Consider the following 20,776-nt stretch of genomic DNA (forward strand, 5'->3'; position numbering starts at 1 on the left):
AGTGTATGTAGCTAGTTGCCAGTGGAACTTATTTCTCTCCTAAAACATGGAGGATCATCTTTGTAGAGAAATGAGGATTTAACTATCATCTAGTCATAATGCTGACTCGAAAGTTAAGTGTTACCGGAGAGTTCTCCACAGCCTTGGCTGATTATGGCCCGGACGAGACCTTGTCCGAAGGCAACAACATTGTGTGGACGAATAGATCCGTGGTTCGGAAAGTGATCAGACTTCTGTCCTTAGCCAGTCTCATCTCAGTCATGTTGAACACGCCCAAAACATTCGAGCAATGTCCTCCATTGTTGTATGTGACGTATCTAACGGATTGGGTGTGTGCCTTGGTATTCCTCTTAGAAATGATCACTAAGATACGAGAGAAGGGCTTGTTATATCGAGATTCGGCCTATTTGAAAGATAGATGGTGCCAATTTGACTCCACCATGCTTTTCTTTTTGTTTACCTCCATCATCCTTCAAACACTAGAAATATGGGGAGTAGCACATCGATATTCACCACTTTCAATCATCCGAGCACCTCGACCCCTTATCATGATCCGATTCATTCGTGTCTTCCTGAAGTTTTCCATGCCCAAATCAAGGATTAATCAGATCTTCAAGAGATCCAGCCAACAGATATACAATGTCACCATTTTCTTTCTTTTCTTCATGTCCCTCTACGGTCTGTTGGGTGTTCAATTCTTTGGTGAGCTTAACTACCACTGCGTCCGCGCTGGAGTCAAGGCGGAATTGGTCACCATCAACGATCTAACTATTCCTGACTCTTATTGCAATCCCAAACCGGACTCGGATGAAGGAAACAAGTGTCCTCCCGGGTTCGACTGCATAAAACTGAGTAACTTGGGGAAAGTCATTACCGGATTCACTGGATTTGGCGAATTCCTCACTAGCGTTTTCACAGTCTATCAAGCCGCTAGTCAAGAGGGGTGGGTTTATATCATGTATCGAGCCGCGGACTCGGTTGCTCCCTGGAAAGCAGTGTTTTACTTCACGACCATGATCTTTTTCCTCGCGTGGATGGTGAGGAACGTCTTTATCGCCGTGATTACGGAGACTTTCAACGAGATTCGGGTCCAATTCCAAGAGATGTGGGGTGAACGTGAAAGCCTCGAAGAAACCGATCATAATCAGGTGTTAAATGGCAATGCAAAAGCGTGGAAACTCGTCACCGTTTACGAGAACGAGAATCAAGGATTTGCTCCGAGTTTCTGCCAAGCAATTCTAACATCGCCAGTTTATCACATATTCATAATGATAGTCACTTTGACCAATGCAGCCATCACAGCCAGCATTTCATTCAAGCATACCCGGGACGAGAAACCGAGGGAATACTTCTTTGAAGATCAAAAGTATCTCGAGTTTTGGTTCACCATGTTGTACAACTTTGAAGTGGTGTTCAAGATGTTCTGTCTGGGCGTTCAGGGTTATTTCATTCGGTAAGAATTTGGTCGATATCTTACAAAAAAACGAACCTTGATCTTGATGTTTCATCAACATATTTTTGTTGCAGAACTATTCATAAGTTTGAATTTCTTTTGGCGGTCACCACAACGATTCATATTCTTCCTTTCGATGGTCTATTCTTATCGTGGCTCTCCATCTTCCAAGTGCTCCGCGTTGTCCGGTTAATCAAGGCATCACCAATGTTGGAGGACTTCGTGTACAAAATATTTGGTCCAGGAAGAAAGTTGGGAAGCTTAATCATCTTCACGATGTGTCTTTTGGTCATCACATCGAGTATATCAATGCAACTCTTTTGCTCTCTAAGGGGTTTGGACAAATTTGAGACCTTTCCATATGCTTTTATGTCTATGTTTCAAATTCTGACCCAAGAAGCGTGGCCGGAGGTGATGTCCAGGACAATGGAAATGGTGGACTCAAGACTGACCTTCGTTGTGGCTGTTTATTTCATCTTATATCATTTGTTTGTCACACTTATTGTGATGTCTCTCTTTGTGGCTGTTATTTTGGACAACTTGGAGTTGGACGAGGATGCCAAGAAAATCAAGCAATTAAAGATGAGGGAGGAATCGTCAGATATCAAAGAAGATCTACCATTAAGGTTGCGCATATTTGAAAGGTTTCCACAAAGGCCCAGATTCTGTCTCCTCAATCGAACTCCTTCAGAATATTCCACACCAAAAGTGCGTGAGAGCTTTGTCACCAAGTTTGTATACGACTCCGAAAACTCGGCCGACATCCTGGATATCACCACGGCTCATGAGAATGGATACGACGAAAATCAAACGTCACTTCGATTTCGCAAGAAATGTAATCCATGTCTTTTGTCATCTCCTATACGAAGGACTTTTAACTCGTCAGTAATCAAGAAATCTTCGGTCTCCAACATCATTTGGTCGGTTCGTCGCTCCCTCAGAGGCTCTCAACTCTTCAACAAACGGGGAGGAACTTATCGTATCAACGACAGCTCCAAAGAAAATGGGTTCATACCGGGCATGAACACGATTGCCACCTCGAACCGCCCTCAAAACATTGATATCAAACTACTTCACGCCAAAAAACAACAAGCTGAGATGAGACGCAACCAGAAGGAGGAAGATCTGCGAGAAAATCACCCGTACTTTGACCGACCTCTCTTCGCCGTTCCTAGAGAGTCTACTTTTCGAAAAATTTGCCAAATGTTAAAAAACGCCCAATACGATGCTACTCTGAAGGATCCCGTCACAGGGAAGGAGCGCAAGGTTCGATTCAAAACATTTCATAAGCTAATGGGATTGGTTACTTACGTGGATTGGACTATGATCATCATTACCACACTCACCACACTTTCGATGACGGCTGAAACACCAGAGTATAGAGTTATGGACAATATGCTCCTTCAAATCATGGACTACGTCTTCGTCATGGGCATGGGATTGGAACTGACACTCAAGGTCTTGGCCGAGGGAATGCTCTTCACTCCCAAGGCCTTGGTCAAGGATGTCAGCGGTATTCTGGACTTGTTCATATTCAGCGTAAGCTTCTTGTGGATCTGTTGGATGCCCACCAAGGTTGAACAAAATTCAATCGCCCAAGTGGTTATGATCCTGAGGTGTTGTCGACCTTTGAGAATCTTCATTCTCGTACCGCATATGCGGAAAGTGGTACAAGAACTTTGCCGTAGTTTTAAGGAGATCTTCCTCGTTGGGGTCTTGCTCTTGGTTCTAATTTTCATCTTTGCCAGTTATGGCGTGAACTTGTATGGAATGCGGTTTGCCTCATGTAACGACGTGAACATCAAAACCCGAGACGAGTGCACGGGCATCTTCCGAGCCGAGGTCTTCGTAACAAAGATGAACATCCCCAACACACCCAATTGTCCGGGACCAGGGCTCTACACACCACGGGTAAGTGGATGGAAGGTCCTTCTCATTGAGAAGAAATAAGCCAAGAGATCATCCCCGAGGTGTTCTTTCTCTTCCAGGTTTGGATGAATCCTCGTAGATTCAATTTCGATAACATCCGGAACTCGATGCTGGCTTTATTTGAGGTAAATTCAAAGTTTGATTTGTAGTTATTTGGATACAAGTCTAGACGACCTTTACCGGTTATGATTATCAACTGGATATGTAAGAGGCAGGTTGGCTAGGTTTTTTTCAGCCAGCGATGCTAGCTCGTGCAAAATCAATGCTAAAGAAATGCTAATTAGAATTCGAAAATGCTAGAACAATGCTACTTTTTTAAAGAAAAGCCAATTATGCATGGTGCTCATAAAGAATGTGAGTTTCACAATTCAATTAAATTTGGCACTCTTTGACAGGGTATGTTCAGATAACATCTTAGAAACTGTACTTTTTAGAAAAAAAACTATATTTGAAAAACACAAAAATCTAAAGAATAACCTTGCAATAAAAACTGATGCAGTTTTGTTTATGATATTCTCCTAATTTTGAACCCTGAGACTTAGAAGGTGACACCAAAAAGTTACAAGTTTTATTTGAGCAAAAATGTATTTTCAGGATTTGAACAAGGTTTTTTTTAACACACTTAGAATTGATCTTATCGCCAAAAAGTGTTCTTCTTGGGTGAAATTTGATCATGAAAATAAGATTAATTGTTTTTTCCTTATCGTGTATCATACTTCAAAGCGGACATTAGCAAGAGTTTCTTTATCCATAGAGCTCTCAATTTGTTGTCTAACTCTTTTATTTTGATTTTTTTGCTATGTTTGAATCTTGTGATTTGGTTTACCTCAAATGTGTGGGGGGAATACTTTTCGGAGTACCATGAAACTAAAAAATGTAGTTCCCTTGTGAGATTTTTTTCTTTGCTTTCTTCCCTTTTGGTCATTTTTCAGTGAAATAAGGCTTGGAAAGCGCTTAAATGCTAGGCAAGATTTCACGATGCTTGGAACACGCAAATACTGCTAGTTTAATGCTAAAACCAGACCAATGCTAATAAAAATCCCTATGCTAATGGCCTAGAAATAATGTTAATTTTTGAAAATTAGCATCGAAAAATACTACCTGGCTAGCTTATATGTTGGCCCCTGAGCCATTTCGGTTTCCGTTTTTTGGCAGGTTTATTACGTTACATCTTCCTTGGAAGTTCAATGGAAGAGGATTAGATCAGCAATTATGAGTAGCTGATGAGTCGACTTCGAAAAAAGGTTGACTTTTTGGTTAAAATACAAATCCTTTAGTTGGGATAAGACAAAAAGGTCACACAAAAAAGTCATAAAACTGTTTTTCACGTTTAAACTTTTCCCTCGAGATCTGTTAATGACTTCAGGTCAGGAAATAAAGATTATATGTAATATTTGTCCTTCAGGTCATTTTTATGCCGCATAGCTTCAAAAATTGCTAGATAAGAGTAACTGTTCTTGAAGGATACTCAAACAAGCGTGAAACGAATATCACATGAAAGTGCCGTATTTTTCTACTATGATAATGTGATTTATTAACAAGTTCAGAAGGGTTTTGAAACCAGTCATCAGGATATTTATTCTAGGGCCAGATATATATATTTTTCCGACTGCGTGACTGGGATCACGACGTCAGAAATGACATGATCTTTCGTCAAAAAAATATGAACAAATGGTCTCCAAAGCTCCTAACTGGCAACTACGATTAGCTAGCACAGTACAGCAGACCCAGCAGACCCGACAGAAACTTGCGTAAAACCTTGTAGCCGTAACAACGCAACCTCAATTTCAGGTCCTGTCATTCAAAGGATGGGTGGATTTACGGGACGTTATCATCACCAGAATGGGACTATCCTCCGCTACTTACATACACATGTACGTGTTTCTGGGCAGTATGATTGGACTGACACTCTTTGTGGGTGTAGTTATCGCCAATTACCGCGAAAATAAAGGCACAGCGCTTCTCACCGTGGATCAAATGCGATGGAGCGATCTTAAGAAGCGATTAAAAATCGCTCAACCACTTCATGTTCCTCCGCGTCCAGAAACTTCCAGGTTTCAATCGTTCATCTACGACATTGTCCAACATCTCTACTTCAAACGACTGATTGCTGCCCTGGTATTGTTCAACAGTTTTTTGCTCTGTGTCAAATGGGAAGAGGAAGAAGATATTCCGCAAACGGGTTTTGATACGGTCGAACAGGCCAATTCCACCTCATCCCCTATGGTGGGACAAATGTTGATCCGTCAATCCCTGGCTACAGCTAGTTCATCATTGACCATTTGCTTTGTCATTGAAGTGATCATGAAAATGATCGCTTTCACCCCCTATGGATACTGGCAATCTCGTCGAAACAGAGGCGATCTTCTGGTCACCGTACTCGGTGTGATTTGGATCATCTTGAATCACGCCATCTACAATGAGTACACCTTGACCTTGGGCTATGTGGTGATTATTCTGCGCTTCTTCACGATCACGGGTAAACATGCAACGTTGAAGATGTTAATGCAGACTGTATTTGTGTCCATGTTCAAGAGCTTCTTCATCATCATGGGAATGTTCCTGCTAATTACGGTGTATGCCTTAGCGGGAGTTATTCTGTTTGGATCCGTCAAATATGGGGAGGCCATCAATCGACAAGCCAACTTCCGGACAGCTTGGTACGGCATGGCCATGCTCTTCCGAACGGTGACTGGCGAAGATTGGAACCGCGTGCTTCATGATTGTATGCTCTATCCTCCCTATTGTACTCATCAACCCGGAGCCAGTTTTTGGGAGACGGATTGTGGCAATGTTGTGGCTGGCATTGTTTATTTCTGCAGTTTTTATGTCATTATCACCTATATTGTTTTAAACCTTTTGGTAGCCATCATCATGGAAAACTTTTCGTTGTTCTATTCCAACGAAGAGGATGCCCTCTTGTCGTATGCTGATATTCGCAACTTCCAGAATACGTGGAACATAGTCGATGTGAACCAACGCGGCATGATTCCAGTCAGAAGAGTCAAGTTCATCCTCCGTCTTCTCAAGGGCCGATTGGAAGTCGATCCACAGAAGGACAACCTTTTATTCAAGCACATGTGTTACGAGTTGGAGAGGCTTCACAATGGTGAAGATGTCACGTTCCATGATGTTCTGAGTATGTTATCTTACCGTTCTGTGGATATCCGAAAAGCATTGCAACTAGAGGAGCTTTTAGCCCGAGAGGAACTGGAGTATCTAATCGAGGAAGAAGTGGCCAAAATCACCATCAGAAATTGGTTGGATGGCTGCTTGCGACGCATTCGGGACAAGGAACAAAGTCTTATCGCTGGATTGAGAGCCATGAACGATCCCGTCTTGAGTGCGCTGAAACCATTGGAAGAATTGGAGCAAGAGAACGATGACGATTGGGTCAGTCAGAATCGCACAACTATCACCGCCTTGGAGACAGAAGAAAAATGGTTGGGCAACAAAGACGGGGTGCAAGAAGACGAATACCCACAACAACAGAGTCAACCACAAATGAAGGTCCAGAAGACCGCAATGGTTCAATCCTCACAGACCAAAACATTTCTAAGTAGTGAGTCATCTTCCCGAGTCAAAGCCGCTTCACCGTTGAAAACTCCATCCATTGATCCCTGCTTGTCCAAAGCCCACATCAGCGAGCTTCAAAGTTGGTGGCAGTCAGAAATTGATCAAGATGATTCTGAATAGATGGATTGATAACCATTGTAATAAGTTAACTATATTTCTTTGGATTTGTGTGTTCAAATGTCATGAACAATCTACTATTACGAGTAAAATACTATGGTAAATATAAAGAAGGCATGAGCAAAGGAAAAACAGACAGTCCACATGCTTTGTTTCTTAAAGCGTGAACTAGCTTTCTTTTAACACTCGCAAGTTTTGGATTTAATGACTAGAATAAGCCATCCAAGAAATCATCTTTTTCGTTTGGTTTTTTACAACCGTTGTGTTGTAACTAAATGCCTTTGGTCTTGTGTTGGACATGGATCATTGGATAGAGACGATTTTAGATTTTGCCACGATAAATCAAACTATTTTTTTTTCACTTGAGTTGGGGTTTGTTTGTCAAAGAAAGCAATAATAATCAATTTTAAGCTCATTCAAACGTCTGTGTCAAATGTTATGATCTCTTCCAACTCAGCTCAAGTAGGAGACAAAATGAATGTGCTAGCGGTACGTTGGCAAGCCCTTGGTGCTAACTCTTTATCTGGTGCTATCATTGGGCTGAGTGTGAAATGTCTATAGCTTTTGACAAACGTCCATTAAGATCATTAAGAAAAAAACATTGTTTGACTTGTTCCCAGTTCGAAAGAGTCAAATCTAGCTGAAGTGGAAATCATTTGATTAAAAGTGGCAAAAGTTTCCAATTTCCCCGCTGCCGGCACTGTGCATAGATGACGTCGTCCTTGGTCTGGATCAAACCCATGAAATCAAGCATAATTAGCTTGATAGCAGCTCCTTTTTTTGCTGGCTTTCCTAAACATTACAAAAATAGCCAAAAATCCTAGATCTTGAAAAACGAAGAGAGATTTGATAAATTTGCCAGCAACTTTAAATTCTTTGGAATCTAATACTGTGTCTAATCATGGGGTAAACAGAAAAGTCCATAAATGCGGATAAAAATAAAGAGAGACTAGATAGGGTCCAAAATGTTCAAAATGATAAAAGAAACTATGCTAAAAAGATGTAAAACTCAAAAATAAGGCAAAAAGCGTCGAAAAGGCTGTAAAAATAGCTAAAGAAATTCGACCCAAAAAGTTTCTAGTTTTAATCTTTTTTTTTTTTTAAGACTAGTGAATATTTATGTGAAAATTTTTGAAATAGTTAGTTTTGTGGACATACAGATGTTCAGATCCAATTTGACCTTTTAGTACACATGCAAATGAGATTTAATCTATATCACTTGATAAATAATTGTGTGCATATTCTTTCATTTACAAAGATAGTCAGGAGCTGAAGTAAAGATTTTTGTTAATGAAGCTCAAAAAGCGTTTTATTTACTTATTTTGAATAGATTTCGCTTTGTTTGAAATCTCAAGTCCTAATGGTATGTTTCCCTGCAAAATGGACAAAATTTAGTCGCCTTGTCTTCAGATGTGGCAGATCAGCCCAAAGTAGTATATTAAATAGCTTCTCGTGCATTACTAGTTATATTTTCAATTTGTGAAAAATTGTCACTTTTTGGTCATAATTTGAAATCATATTTGTCACATTTATTTTTCCAACATCTGAGCACTCTAATCGGACTGGGGATATACCATTTGGATATATTCACTTGCAGCACTCATGCTGCCATCAAAAAAAAGGAGGAAAAAATTTATCTCAACTTCCTGATTATTCACAAAAGTGATCAACGTCTTGCCTTGGTGCGTGTTCTTCGTCATGTAGATGCCTCAGGTAAGATAAATATGTATTTCAATTGAAAAAAAATTGAACATGAAAGCACATTTTCAGACTTTGATATTTGATATTTTTCTTCGGGAACATCGTCCTACGATTTGTGAATTAATTGTTATTCGTTTGTTCCGCAAAAATGGCTTGAGTAAGAAGTCAAACCTAACGGCTTTTAACCTTTATTCCGGATAAAATGCTCAATCCTCTTTCTTGGGCGATGTGACCAAAAGTACAACGTAAAAGCAACAAACAACAAAACCACTAACAAGAAGCGCCAACTTTTCGATACTACAGTAGGTAGTTTCAGTTACAGTACATTTGGAAAAGTGGAGACATATCAAAATCACTGACTTCTAGAAATATGTACTACGAAAGGGTTACTCACGATTTTTTCCCTCCTGCTAGCGTTGTAGAGTGGGAGGCTAGTCCGGGTGGGTACGTTCCAATTTCGAAATCGACTTCTCAACCGTTTGAAAAGCTGGAGGAGTTTGCGATCTTGCGCAATCTTTCTCAGCATGTTAGTGTAACCACCAGAGCAAATAACGTTCTGGACTTGGTCTTTTCTAGAGGGCTAGTCAGTCTTTTCCAATGACCCTGATCTGATCCAGTATGTCCATGTGACACCTAGTAATCTGTCAGATCATCATGTTCTCGAGATAGGGTCGACCATTACTCAAAAGCCGGCGTGTTCTAGAGTAAAACCGGTCAAAAAGGTCGGTTTGGCTAAGTTCAAGTTCAAAGATGAACATTGGCCGTTGATTATAGAAAGATTAGAAGAACTTGACCTGGTTTCAATTCTGAAACGGGAATTGTTCATAGATGCAGCCATTGATAAATAAATCTCAGGTTTTGAGGAAGTCTGCTCCAATCTAGCCATACCTGAATGTGGTCCGAAAGATGGGACGCGGACAAAAATTCCAAAATACAGAAATACTTTTTTCAAAAAGAGTTGCAAACTAGCAAAAGGCTTAAGAGCAATACAAATCCAGTAATTGCGGCTAGTCCAAAAAAAGTTGAACTTGATTCAGGGTAAGATCGGTCTTGGATCCGATTCCAATTGAAACGGAGAGTAGAGTGGTTCAGGAGGTCAGGTCGAATCCGAAGGCTATTTTCTCTTATGCAAACTCTAAGAGAAAAATTTGGGGTCGATGGTGAAGCCATTAACAATGCAGAGGTTATGGCTAACATGCTTGGAGATCAGTTCTCTAGTGTGTTTTCAACCCCACTGAGTTTAAAAGCAACAATTCATCGCTCTAATCATAAGGATTTTGAAATTGGTGATGTTAGTCAAGTTGGGCTATTAAAGGATCTTGTAATCACAGATCAAGATGGATGCCATTAGGGGTCTGAGACTCTCGAGCTCGCCTGGTCCCGATAGTGTGGCATCTCACTTTCTATTGAGATGTTGCAGCTTCTTGCTCCTGCTTTCTCGTACTTGATGCATTGCATCTTGGATCAGGGCAAGTTTCCATCTTCCCTAAAGTTGGCTCATGTTGTCCCAATTCTTAAAGGGGGAGATAAGTCGCTCCCCAGTAACTATAGGCTGATTTCTCTCACTTTGAATATTGCGAAGGTATTTGAGAAGATCATGAAGCTCAAACTTGTAGAGTTTCTTGAAGTCCATGATGTCCTTCCTCCAAGTCAGCATGGGTTCTGAGCGTATTTTAGCACGGTTACCCATCTGATCGAGCATATAGAGCAGATAATTGAGGGACTTGGGGGTCTTGAGTGAGGTTCTTAAAATTATGCATAAAAAAGAATCTCAAAATAAATAAAGTAAATAAATAGTACAGATGCAAAAAACAAGCCCAGGATGCAAATAAGATGAAAATAAGCTTCAAAGATGCTTTATATTGTTATGACATACTAAGGCATTTTAAACAATTTGTTAAGGTGAACACATATTTGAATAACAGTATACTCTGATTCCAGTGAATCAACATCTGAAGTGTAATCTAAGTCTAAACCTCCATAGCAATCACAGGTGTTGTCAATACAACAGCTTTGACTTCTCTGTCAAATGCATAAAAATGTGAAAACAGCCCAAAGGTGCAAATGATGTAAATAAAGGTTCAGGATGCAAAAAGATGCAAAATAAGGAATGTAGATTTTATCATTAAAAGATAGGTCATATTTTTATCATTTACTTGTAAAGTGGATCGTTACAAAGTTATGTTGTCCAAAACTTATGTAGCAGACCAAGCGCAGGCCAAAAACTAAAATTTGGCCAAATTCAAGTATTCAACCAGATCTTGTGGTCATAAGAAATGCTTTTTGGGAATAAGGTGAACAGTTCAAGAAATGCGAAATTTTAGCTTCCATTTGCGGCCCACATCTCTAGAAGTCCGTGCATAAGCTGATTCCAATTCACTCCCCTCTTTTCCGCTTCAACCGCCCGGTCTTTCTCTCTTTACACACCTGATTGGCTCTTTGTTCAGAGTCGCCTCTGGTCACATCACTTGCTTTTCAACTCGGTAGCGGGAAAACGCTAAATTTCCCCTCGTCTTGGTCCCGAGCAGGTGTGCGCGAGCTCTCCCTCAAGCTTACACAAGCGGTCGCCTGTTTCACTGTTTCTTAGTCCAGACCATGGAGTACGGTAGTAATGACGTACTCCATGTCCAGACCGATCGTACGCCCCTGATCCCTATTAGTCAAGATTCCCCTGGATTGGATAAGAAGTTTCATTCATGATAGGAAGCAAGTTGTTAATGTTGAACGGTCACTTAGCGATATATATGACGTCAAGTAAGGTGTTCCAGAGGGCCCTCTTTTAGGACCCCTCCTTTTTTTAATATTCGTTCCCCCTTTCAAAAATTACTGCCAGTCCCTCTTCTTATTCTGACGATACAAAGTTCGTTTCTGGTAGGAATGGCCAAGATTCCAGTAGCCTTGCAAAGGACCAAGATAGAATCTCCTTTTGGGCTACTGAGAGTAATATGGCCCTGAACGCAATGAAATTCCGCTCAATGACCTTCGGGTCAACTCCTTTGAATACTCCACCTGTAGAAAATTGAGGTAAAGATATTGAGCAGGTCTCATACATGAAAGACTTAGGTGTAGGCCTCCAAAATAACGGAAAGTTTGATGAGCATATCCAGTTGAAGGTGGGTAAAGCTTTTCAAACATGTGGTTGGATATATCGCACATTTAAGTTCAGAGACAGCATCACGATGCTAACTCTGTATAAGTCGATTGTTCAACCCCATCTTGAATATGCTTCACCCATTTGGGCTCCAATGAGTTCAGCAGGTTTGCAAAAGGTCGAGCAAGTCCAAAGATGTTTCACTAGGAACATCACAGGAATGAAAGAGCTCTCGTATTGGGAGAGACTAAAAAAGCTGGGACTGTACGTACAGTGTTCAGAGAAGGTACGAAAGGTATCTGATACTGTACGTCTTCAAAAAGGATCTATGAGGTTTGTACCAAACCAGGATTTAGGGTCAATTCTAGTGACCGTAGAGGCTTAATGTGCGTTTTGAGAGCACCTTCAAGCCCTCAAGAATCCAGGCTAGTTCGAACGATGACGTCCACATCTCTTCTTTCTCGGGCTTCTTCATTGTTTAATTTGCTTCCCTCTAATATCCGTAGGGAATACGTAGGCCTTGTTGATCCGGTTGCATCTTTCAAGTCAGACTTGGACAAACTTTTAAGCAACATTCCAGATCAACCCTACATTCCAGGACCAGCTCTGTCTGCCAACTCAAATTCGTTGGTAGACCAAATATCATAAAAAAATTGAAAGGTAATAGACAGACGAATTATAACCTTTCAGTTTCATAATACTGGGGGTTACATTCCCTATAGCGATTGAAAATGTCTGTGAAAAAGCAAACCAAAGAAGAACAAATCTAAATACACCTAAAGTCCGTGTCAAAACGAATGTATATGGTTATTTGTTATCAATACGAAAGTTTCGATCGTATATAGTACGATTATTCAATTGATTGAGCAAACAGGGGAAGACAGAGTCATGAACCAGTTGATGTAAGATACGGTAACTTTACATTGTGAAGGCCCTTGACAAGGTAAATCTTGGCCTTTTAGTCGACAGAATTCAAGAGATAGGCAATCCGGGCTAAGTTCTCAATTGCATGAGAGGTTTCTTTTGCGATAAGAAGCAAGTGGTTAATTTGAAATGGCGCTTGGGGACATAAATTCCTCTTCTTTTACCATCTTCCTTGCTCTGCTTCAAAAGCCAAGTTCTATCGGGCTCCTTCAATGTTTAATTTGATGCCTTCTACGCCGTAATGTTCCCAGAAATACACAGGCGTTGATCATGTCCCGGATATTAGCCAGACTTGGACAAGTTTTTGAACAAAATGCCAGATGAACCCTAAGCCAGTCAGATCTGCCAACTCTAAACAATAATTCACCAGTGGATCATATGTCATATCAACATATAGACAGGTAACAATTCCAGAAAGAAATGGAATCAAATTAAAAACAAGTTCCTTACGACATTGTTAGCACTGGCTGAATGATATATGATATATTGGGAACCAATAAATGTTGGCACCCTTAATAATTGGTCTCACTTTTAAAAGGTCTATCAAAAGAACCAGGAAACCAGCATCAATCACACATGCTTAGACAGAGAGGCAATTCTAATACAAGTTGTTGAAATGCCATTTTACGTTTTGATGAAATACCGAAACACATTTTGGTCTTGTTTTCTCGAAAGTACTGACTCAAAAGTCGTCGTTAAAAGGAAATTTGCATACAATCATAGAAAAATGAGGATTTATTGCGAAAAGTCATTTGATGGCACATCTAACACATAGTGTAATCGTGCTGATTACGATCCAGTAAGGTTTATTGCATATTCTTCAAGTAGTGACACCGTGGAAAGTTGACACCGTTTCCCACGAGTAATTAGGCAGGTCGCACTCTGCCCACTTCAGTCAAGCCACAAATGGTTTGATGAGACCAGGATGTCTATCCTTCTGTCGCTTTCGACAAAACGAACACTCCACTAACACAATTACCAGAGCCAAAAGACAGCCTGAAATGAACATGTTCTATTAGAATGGGATAATTCCGGGACGGCTGTAGTTCTTGACCAATATCACATAGGTCGGCTTCCTATCACTTTCTCTATCAAGTTTCACTTTTTGTGGTCCTATCTGTTTCCTACTTTCAAAAAATAGATGAAAGAGCAATCAATCAAACTTATGTGACCAAACGTTGTCTTTCAAATTTCTCTCTTCAAAATATTCATATTTCGATTCATTTCAAGTAACTGATTTCTCTTTCGTGAATTAAAGAGTGCTCCTCTATCTCAACCTAGTTGAGAAAAAAAACCGTCAAAACCCTTCCCCACATTCTAAATACCAGCACCGTCAATTTCATAATATTTTCGTTTACAACATCTTAGAATTCAAGCTTTATCCTCTTAATCAGTTGATGTGTCAGAGATTCCCACGCTAATCAACATGGAAGACGGATACTTCTATCTCAAATAACAAAAATCCGTTCATAGTGAACCGATCCCGCGGGTTCATGGAATGAGGACCTATCAATCAACTACCAATTTTGCTTCCACGCCCAAAAATGGCTGATGTCAGCTTCCCTGTGTACGCGTACATAACTGGTGGATGGTGGTAAGTATCTAGTAATATAATTAGAGACTAATTATTCAAAGTTCCTATTGAGCGCTCTATTTCTTATTTTGAATGTTTGCTGGTGTTTAATTGCAAGAAGATGGATGGTACTAGTTCTTACCTATCCCAAGGATGAAGAAAGATCCTTGCATGTCAGTTACTGTGACTGTGGTGGAGGAACCTTGGCCTCCACGAGCAGTGACCGCACATTCATCATCCGAAGGCCAGTACACATTCTTCCACTTTTCGATCAGACCCGCTTCCATGATTTTGATCAACCTAAGATGATTTTATTTAGTTCTCGGGCATCATGTAAACTGGAACCCTTTACTTACTCTCTGTTAAATTTTGGGATCCACGGGTTATTTTTGGGAAAGGCCAGGGCAACTCTTTCCATGAAAAACTCTTCGATACCAAGAGAGAAGTCGCATTTACCAGTTTTGTTGTATTCATTCTTCATGATGATGTCCAATGTAGTTTTCCATTCAACCAAGGAGTGTCCTTGGTTCTTGATCATTTCCACGATGTCATCGTTGAACACAGTATTGTGAGCAATGGCATCATTGACAATGGTCTGAAATTTCTCCTCTGGCGACTCTCGGAGATATTTTTCAATCACACTGGAGTACGAAAAAAAGGCTATCTTCGCTTCTTTTACTCACACACCTAATGTACAAAACGATTCAATTTGTACCTGTTATTTAGAAGACCCCAGGTTGTTCCTTCACTAGAAGATCGGTCGATGAGATCTTGGACTGACTTGATTGGAACCTCCATTTGTGGAAAGGTCAAAAAAGCCACGAGATTTCCCGAATAAGTAGTGACTGTTACCATAACAAATAACCACCAAAATCCCACAATCAATCGACCACTGTCCGCCTCCGGCATCATTGTTCCACCTTAAATTCGATTACATTGCTTTTAAAGACATCACTTGTTATAAGTAATAATGGATTCTTATTTTCAAACTTTTTTACCTTGCTGAAGGAGCGCCCCATAACAATACCAGATACAATTACTGAGGTGCTTGAGACCGCCGAGACTGGCATCATTGGCTCGGTAATAGAAACTTAAGTTGTGGATGATCCAGAGAATGGGTCCAATGCAAATAAAAGCTATTGCAATGCAAATCCATACCTAAAAGAAATCATGTTTATTCAAACGAGTTGATATAAGGGCAGCACGGCTTGATTGAGCTTTTGCTATTCAGTAATTGTTTGTTTTCTGGATGTTATGTCTTTTGTAAAATGGCCTAAGTTAACTTTAAAATGTCACTAAATGATCTTACCAATGGTGTGAAAGGCTCTACGAACAAAAGGACCCGAGACAGTTCTTGAGGCCTTCGAAACATGAACGTGTAAGCTTGGAGATCAAAAGGTCTAGAAAATTCGACCAACTCTTGCCGCTCTTTGGTGACCGTGAAAGAAGCCGCACCCATAAACAGGTTCGGATCACGTACGATTTGGTCCACTAAACCGTTAAAAGAAGACTCCAGCATAATGGTTTGGGTCGTCGGGATGGATGGGTTTGTGACGACATAGGTAAAGTTGAGCTTTTTGCCGATTTCGTCTATCATGGCAAATACCAAACCAGTAGATTCCACTATTTCACCGTTATCATCTGTCTTCAAAATGGTCCACGGAGGGTACTGAAACACATTGATTCTGAGGTAACCATCGTTAAGACCATTCTTCGACTTTATAATTTAATTCTAGTAACTCGTTATCGACTTGATCCCATGGAAAGACGAATGCTTATTAATACTAAATGCGGATTACCGATATTTTCATGCTAAAAATATAAACGATGCCATGGTATCTTACATGAACTGATGTGACCGATACTGTTCGTCCTCTCAGTCCTCCCTGAACGTGGGGGAAAATGTGGTCAGAAAATGTGAACCCTATTTGAGGGTTCCACATGGCCACTTGTAAGGCCTCCACCCGATTGGTTCCCAGTACCTCGGCTGCTTGAATCTTCCAGTTTTGACAAGTATTACAATCGACCTGAGAGTTCATGCCGGCCTTGAACGTGTCCATGATATCTTGAATCCTCTCCATTTTCGTAGGCTTTAGAAGGTTAAACTCGTCTTGGCTGGCATTTTCAAATGACTTAAACAAGGCCGAGGTCTTTTCGATCCAAGTGTCCACAAAAAGGCTGGGTGCGAAAGTTTCCACGCACGCCGATATTGCCTGGGGATCAAAAAGTCAGTTGGATGATTAAATTGCTCATGATATAAGTATCAATTTGGAAACAAAGACTCAACCTGACATTCTGTTCCTCCTGAGGCATTGTAAGCAAAGGCAACGTTAGCACCATCTACCACTGTGCTAAGGCTGGACACAAACTCGACGTCTTCCATGGTGGAATCTGGCACCATAAAAAGGAAGTTGTTGTCAATAGTGAACAGATTCATGTTCTTAATCTGGAAAATCACACTTTTCATGAAGATCAAGACCAATTCATAACCTATCGTGTTCTCTATCAAGTACCAAACTCATGGTTGAAGACACCATGTCCTTGGAGATGATCATAACATTGTTGCCCTTGGTGATCAACTTCTCCATCTCTAAATTCATGTTCTCGTCCTTCATCATTTGGTGGGCAGCCACAGACATAGTCTTGCCGAATTCAGACTTCATGTCATTGACGTATCTTTCGGGCAAGGTCCCATCACTAAACAGGTTAACCGATTTCCACGGGAATTGTCGAGACATGAGCAAATCCACGGTGAGCTGATGGATCACCGTGGAATCTCCCACCCGTGGAAAAACAGCCGAGGTGGACATCTCAGATCGATCACAACCGGGATCTACATTCATGATAGACATTGAATTTATCGGGTTGGGTTAAGATTTTGCACTTGAATACAATAGATAAGTAAATTCGTCTAAAATTCTTTTAATTTCATCGGGACTCACCAGTAAACGCCAGTAAAGCCATGTTCTTGGATTTCAATTTTTTTTCCAGATCTTGAGTGCCCTTACAAGACAACCATGACAAGACTGCGTCGAAATCTGGGACGAGAGTTGAACAATGGGATTAGATTATCAATAGGAACACTGAGCAACAGAGAGAGCAGACATAATATAACTTACCTTTTGTGATGATTTTAGTATTGGATGTGGCTTGAAATTTAATTCTGCCCACGAGTAGTCCTGTGGCATTGGCATTCTGGAACGCTTCTCTCAATTTGCCCAATTGATTGACTGCCCCAGGGCTCTTGTCATGGACAAACACTGGAACACATAAGAAGAGAGCAACCAATGAGTGATGTCATTCACAAAATAGCGACACGCCAGAGAGTTTAGGACCCACCGAATCGTTGCGTCTCGAGTTGGACTTGGAGCGAATTGGGGATCAAAAATGCCAATCCAATTAGAGCATAGAGTGGGCACCCCAAGTGCCTGGGATGAGAAACAAAAGAACCACCTCCATCCATCTCGTTCACTGGGCCACTAAATAGTGGACTTCACTTTTTCCTCTCTCTCTCTCTCTTGTTGCTTTTTAGACTCGGGAAGATCGTGGTTGAGGAAGCGTACAGTATGAATCAAATATTTAAGCACCGTCGAGTCATCGATCCTTCAGCCAGAGGTTCTATGATAACGAGATTGACATTTACATAGAAATTATTTATTCATTAACGTGGCCTGGACTCATTGGCTCCGTGATATATAACTCCATATTTTGGATAAGGCAAGGTAATGCTAAAGCAAATTATCAACCTGATAAACGAAATGGTGTTTTGGGTGTCACAAATGGAAGAAACTTGTCTTCATAACAAAGAAATCATGATCATACCTTGATCAAAACTTTGATCGATTCTCTTTTGGCAAGAATCTAGCTTCCCGCAACTTTGAAGGACAAACTTGAGGTTGGAGCCACGGAGCAGGCCTTTAATAACCTTTAAATGCTAGGATCAGATTGGAGCTGTGCCATATGAAAGAGCAGTGGATAAAAAGGTAGAATCTCTTGATATTGGTAGAATGAATTGGCATGCGACGTTTCCTCATCCATTCTATTGTCGACAAAACTAAAAGGTTATTAATCAACCACTTGGCTTCTCGTGGTTTCTGGGACTTCACACGGCTTTCTTAGATGCATTGCATATCTTAAACCGATTCCGAAACACCTGCTAACCTTCATGGATATACTGCGTTGTGCGCTTGGTCAGATGAATTATTGAAACAGAAAATGGCATGCAAAGGTTTGTTGGAGAACATTAAGGTGAATTAGGCAATAACAAATTTCAATTTGTCGAGACAATTAATTTCGCAACTTGAGTTAAACCGCATACCAGAATCATTTTGTAATTCATCACAGTTCATGACACAATGTATCGTATTCATTCTGCCACAAGTGCATTTAAAAACTTTCCAGCTGATTTTTCTCACATCTTCGACTCAAATTCTAATGATGCCTTTGCACAGCATGTACACCGTTGGGGACATCTGTGTGTAACAATTTTCGACGAAAAGCTTTATTTGTTAATTCGGCAAATACTAGTAATCCAGGGGGGTCATATTGGGTGATGAACGAGACCAGATGTCTTTGGGGGAGAGCTCGATGAAATTGGTCTCAAGGTACCATTGTGTTGTTCTGGCCTTATGAGCAGGCTTTAATCAACATATTGTCGAATGTTGTGATTGCCTTTAGGATAGTGTTCCTTGTGCCAACGTAGCACTTTACTTTTCAAAAGGTTCCGGAAGTCATTGGAATTGATTTTTATCTCGGTATCAATAAAGAATGGGGGATTAAATCCAACATCGCTGAAACCTATACCAGAACCATTACCTTAGGTTGATTTTTGGTTCTTTGAAAGGTTACGACTTCCCAAGGGACATCACAGATTGGTCTGGATTGAAAAAAGTTGTCATTTTGGCAATTGGAGATAGCATCGACATACAGCAACTTCTCATCGGTAAATTCCGTAACAGTGCGTGGGTGATATTTAATAGAAGATTCAAAAGCGTACAAGTGCCCTCAAATTGAAGTGGTGATATGAAGTTAAATGTCGTCTCACCGCAGCTCTGTTTCTTTAGTCCAATATAATGTTTCAGAACCTTTCTCAGTGTTTTATGTCTCATATTGAAATCTCAAGCAAGGACACCAACAATACGACGGAAATTTCGACAAACACGGGCTGTGACTGCTTGAATGATCCCAATTCAGATCGATATTCCCAATGTAGAATAACTCACCATTACGGCAGCTCAAAACAAACAAACCAATTTTTTGCTACTTCTATGGTTTTCGCTTAAAGTTGAAAAAAGTGGCCTCAATTCTACGTTTCGGATTCAAACATTGCTTGACTCAAATTTTTACATATTCTGACCAATTTCACCCCTTGATTATCTATTATGTTCCATCATCTCCACCTTTCTTGACTATGCATTTCAAGCTTGTAAAGATTAAATGCCGAAAACATTTATTATGTATTGCTTTCCAGTGGATTACCAAAATGTGGAAAAGAGCTGAAATTTCTTTCCTTTCCTTTGGAATGCTTTAGACTTGTGGTAGATTAAAGTAGTTGATGCAGTACAGTAGTAACATTCCCCTTGCTATGCTTGATCGCAAAACTATTCAATAAATTTAATGAAATGCTTTGTTCATGGTAAGTAAAAGGGTTTTATTTAGTACTCGCTCAGCCTAGTTGTTTGACCCTCTGGAACACAGTTTCATTTATAAGATATGTATTCAATTTCAAGTAATTACTAGTGTCAAGCATACTTATTTGTCAAAAGGGGCTTTTACAGCTTCATAAGTTAAACAAGAGTATAATAAAATAGCTAGGGCTATTATTGGTTCGACATTGAGTACTAAATTAAAAAAGCTCAAATTTCCAATCCTAACTAAAACTTAAAGAAATTGTGCAAATTCTGTGACCATAACGAACAGACGCTTGTAATTTGAAGCGTAATATTGGACTTGATATTGACCATTGCATCACCATATCATTTCAATCGTGTTCTTACATTTCATTCGATTTCTATGGGGACGTTTAGGCAAGCTCTTGCAAGTTGGTTTGTTTATTGGTACCAGTGTCAGTGATGCAATTTTAGGGCTTCAAACACGGTTTTGAGAAGCTGACCCTTCTTTCACATTGCTACAGACATGAGGAAAGTCATCTTCGTTAAAACCAGTTTGAAACGCAAATTTTGCATCACGGGCATTGGCAGGCAAGTTTGCTTGCTGGTACCAGCGCTTGCCTAAATGTCCGATCGAAGTTTCTTCTGCCCAAACTTTGTAGCCCTAAGCCCCCCTCTGGTCGCCATGAGCCCCACGCATCTTTTAGATCGTATGCTCAGGTGGCGGCCAGAGTTCCTTCTTCCTCTTCTCCCCTTTTACCCTCTCCTCAAAGGTTCTCTTATCCTCCACCTAAGGTTAGTTT

At 40.4% G+C, this 20,776-nt stretch overlaps 2 protein-coding genes across 2 annotated transcripts; one reads left to right on the plus strand and one right to left on the minus strand.

The window, feature by feature from the left end:
- Positions 1-28: 28 nt before the first annotated feature.
- On the plus strand, positions 29-7,209 carry LOC131880081 (sodium leak channel NALCN-like). Its single transcript, XM_059226588.1, has 4 exons — positions 29-1,453; positions 1,528-3,364; positions 3,442-3,507; positions 5,174-7,209. Exons 1-4 carry the CDS (start codon positions 99-101, stop codon positions 7,076-7,078), a joined length of 5,163 nt encoding a protein of 1,720 aa, XP_059082571.1. The 5' UTR covers positions 29-98; the 3' UTR covers positions 7,079-7,209.
- A 6,299-nt stretch (positions 7,210-13,508) lies between these two features.
- Positions 13,509-17,870, minus strand: LOC131880138 (ionotropic receptor 93a-like). The gene is made up of 12 exons (XM_059226663.1): positions 17,704-17,870; positions 17,484-17,624; positions 17,307-17,402; positions 16,878-17,197; positions 16,652-16,810; positions 16,209-16,577; positions 15,674-16,033; positions 15,363-15,522; positions 15,080-15,284; positions 14,721-15,005; positions 14,507-14,664; positions 13,509-13,787 (listed from the first exon to the last, which is right to left on the minus strand). The coding sequence occupies exons 1-12, from the start codon at positions 17,825-17,827 to the stop codon at positions 13,687-13,689; spliced, it is 2,478 nt and encodes an 825-aa protein (XP_059082646.1). The 5' UTR covers positions 17,828-17,870; the 3' UTR covers positions 13,509-13,686.
- Positions 17,871-20,776: the final 2,906 nt, after the last annotated feature.

The sequence above is a fragment of the Tigriopus californicus genome, chromosome 5 (assembly GCF_007210705.1).
Source record: "Tigriopus californicus strain San Diego chromosome 5, Tcal_SD_v2.1, whole genome shotgun sequence".
In the NCBI taxonomy this organism is placed as follows: Eukaryota; Metazoa; Arthropoda; class Copepoda; order Harpacticoida; family Harpacticidae; genus Tigriopus; species Tigriopus californicus.

Coding starts and splice junctions, on each gene's coding strand:
- LOC131880081 (XM_059226588.1), top strand. CDS start 99: ATGCTGACTCGAAAGTTAAGTGTTACCGGAGAGTTCTCCACAGCCTTG. Junction 3,365..3,441: donor CAGGGCTCTACACACCACGG/GTAAGTGGATGG, acceptor TTTCTCTTCCAG/GTTTGGATGAATCCTCGTAG. Junction 3,508..5,173: donor CGATGCTGGCTTTATTTGAG/GTAAATTCAAAG, acceptor CCTCAATTTCAG/GTCCTGTCATTCAAAGGATG.
- LOC131880138 (XM_059226663.1), bottom strand. CDS start 17,827: ATGGATGGAGGTGGTTCTTTTGTTTCTCATCCCAGGCACTTGGGGTGC. Junction 17,403..17,483: donor TACTAAAATCATCACAAAAG/GTAAGTTATATT, acceptor CTCTCGTCCCAG/ATTTCGACGCAGTCTTGTCA. Junction 15,523..15,673: donor TAGAGCCTTTCACACCATTG/GTAAGATCATTT, acceptor GATTTCTTTTAG/GTATGGATTTGCATTGCAAT.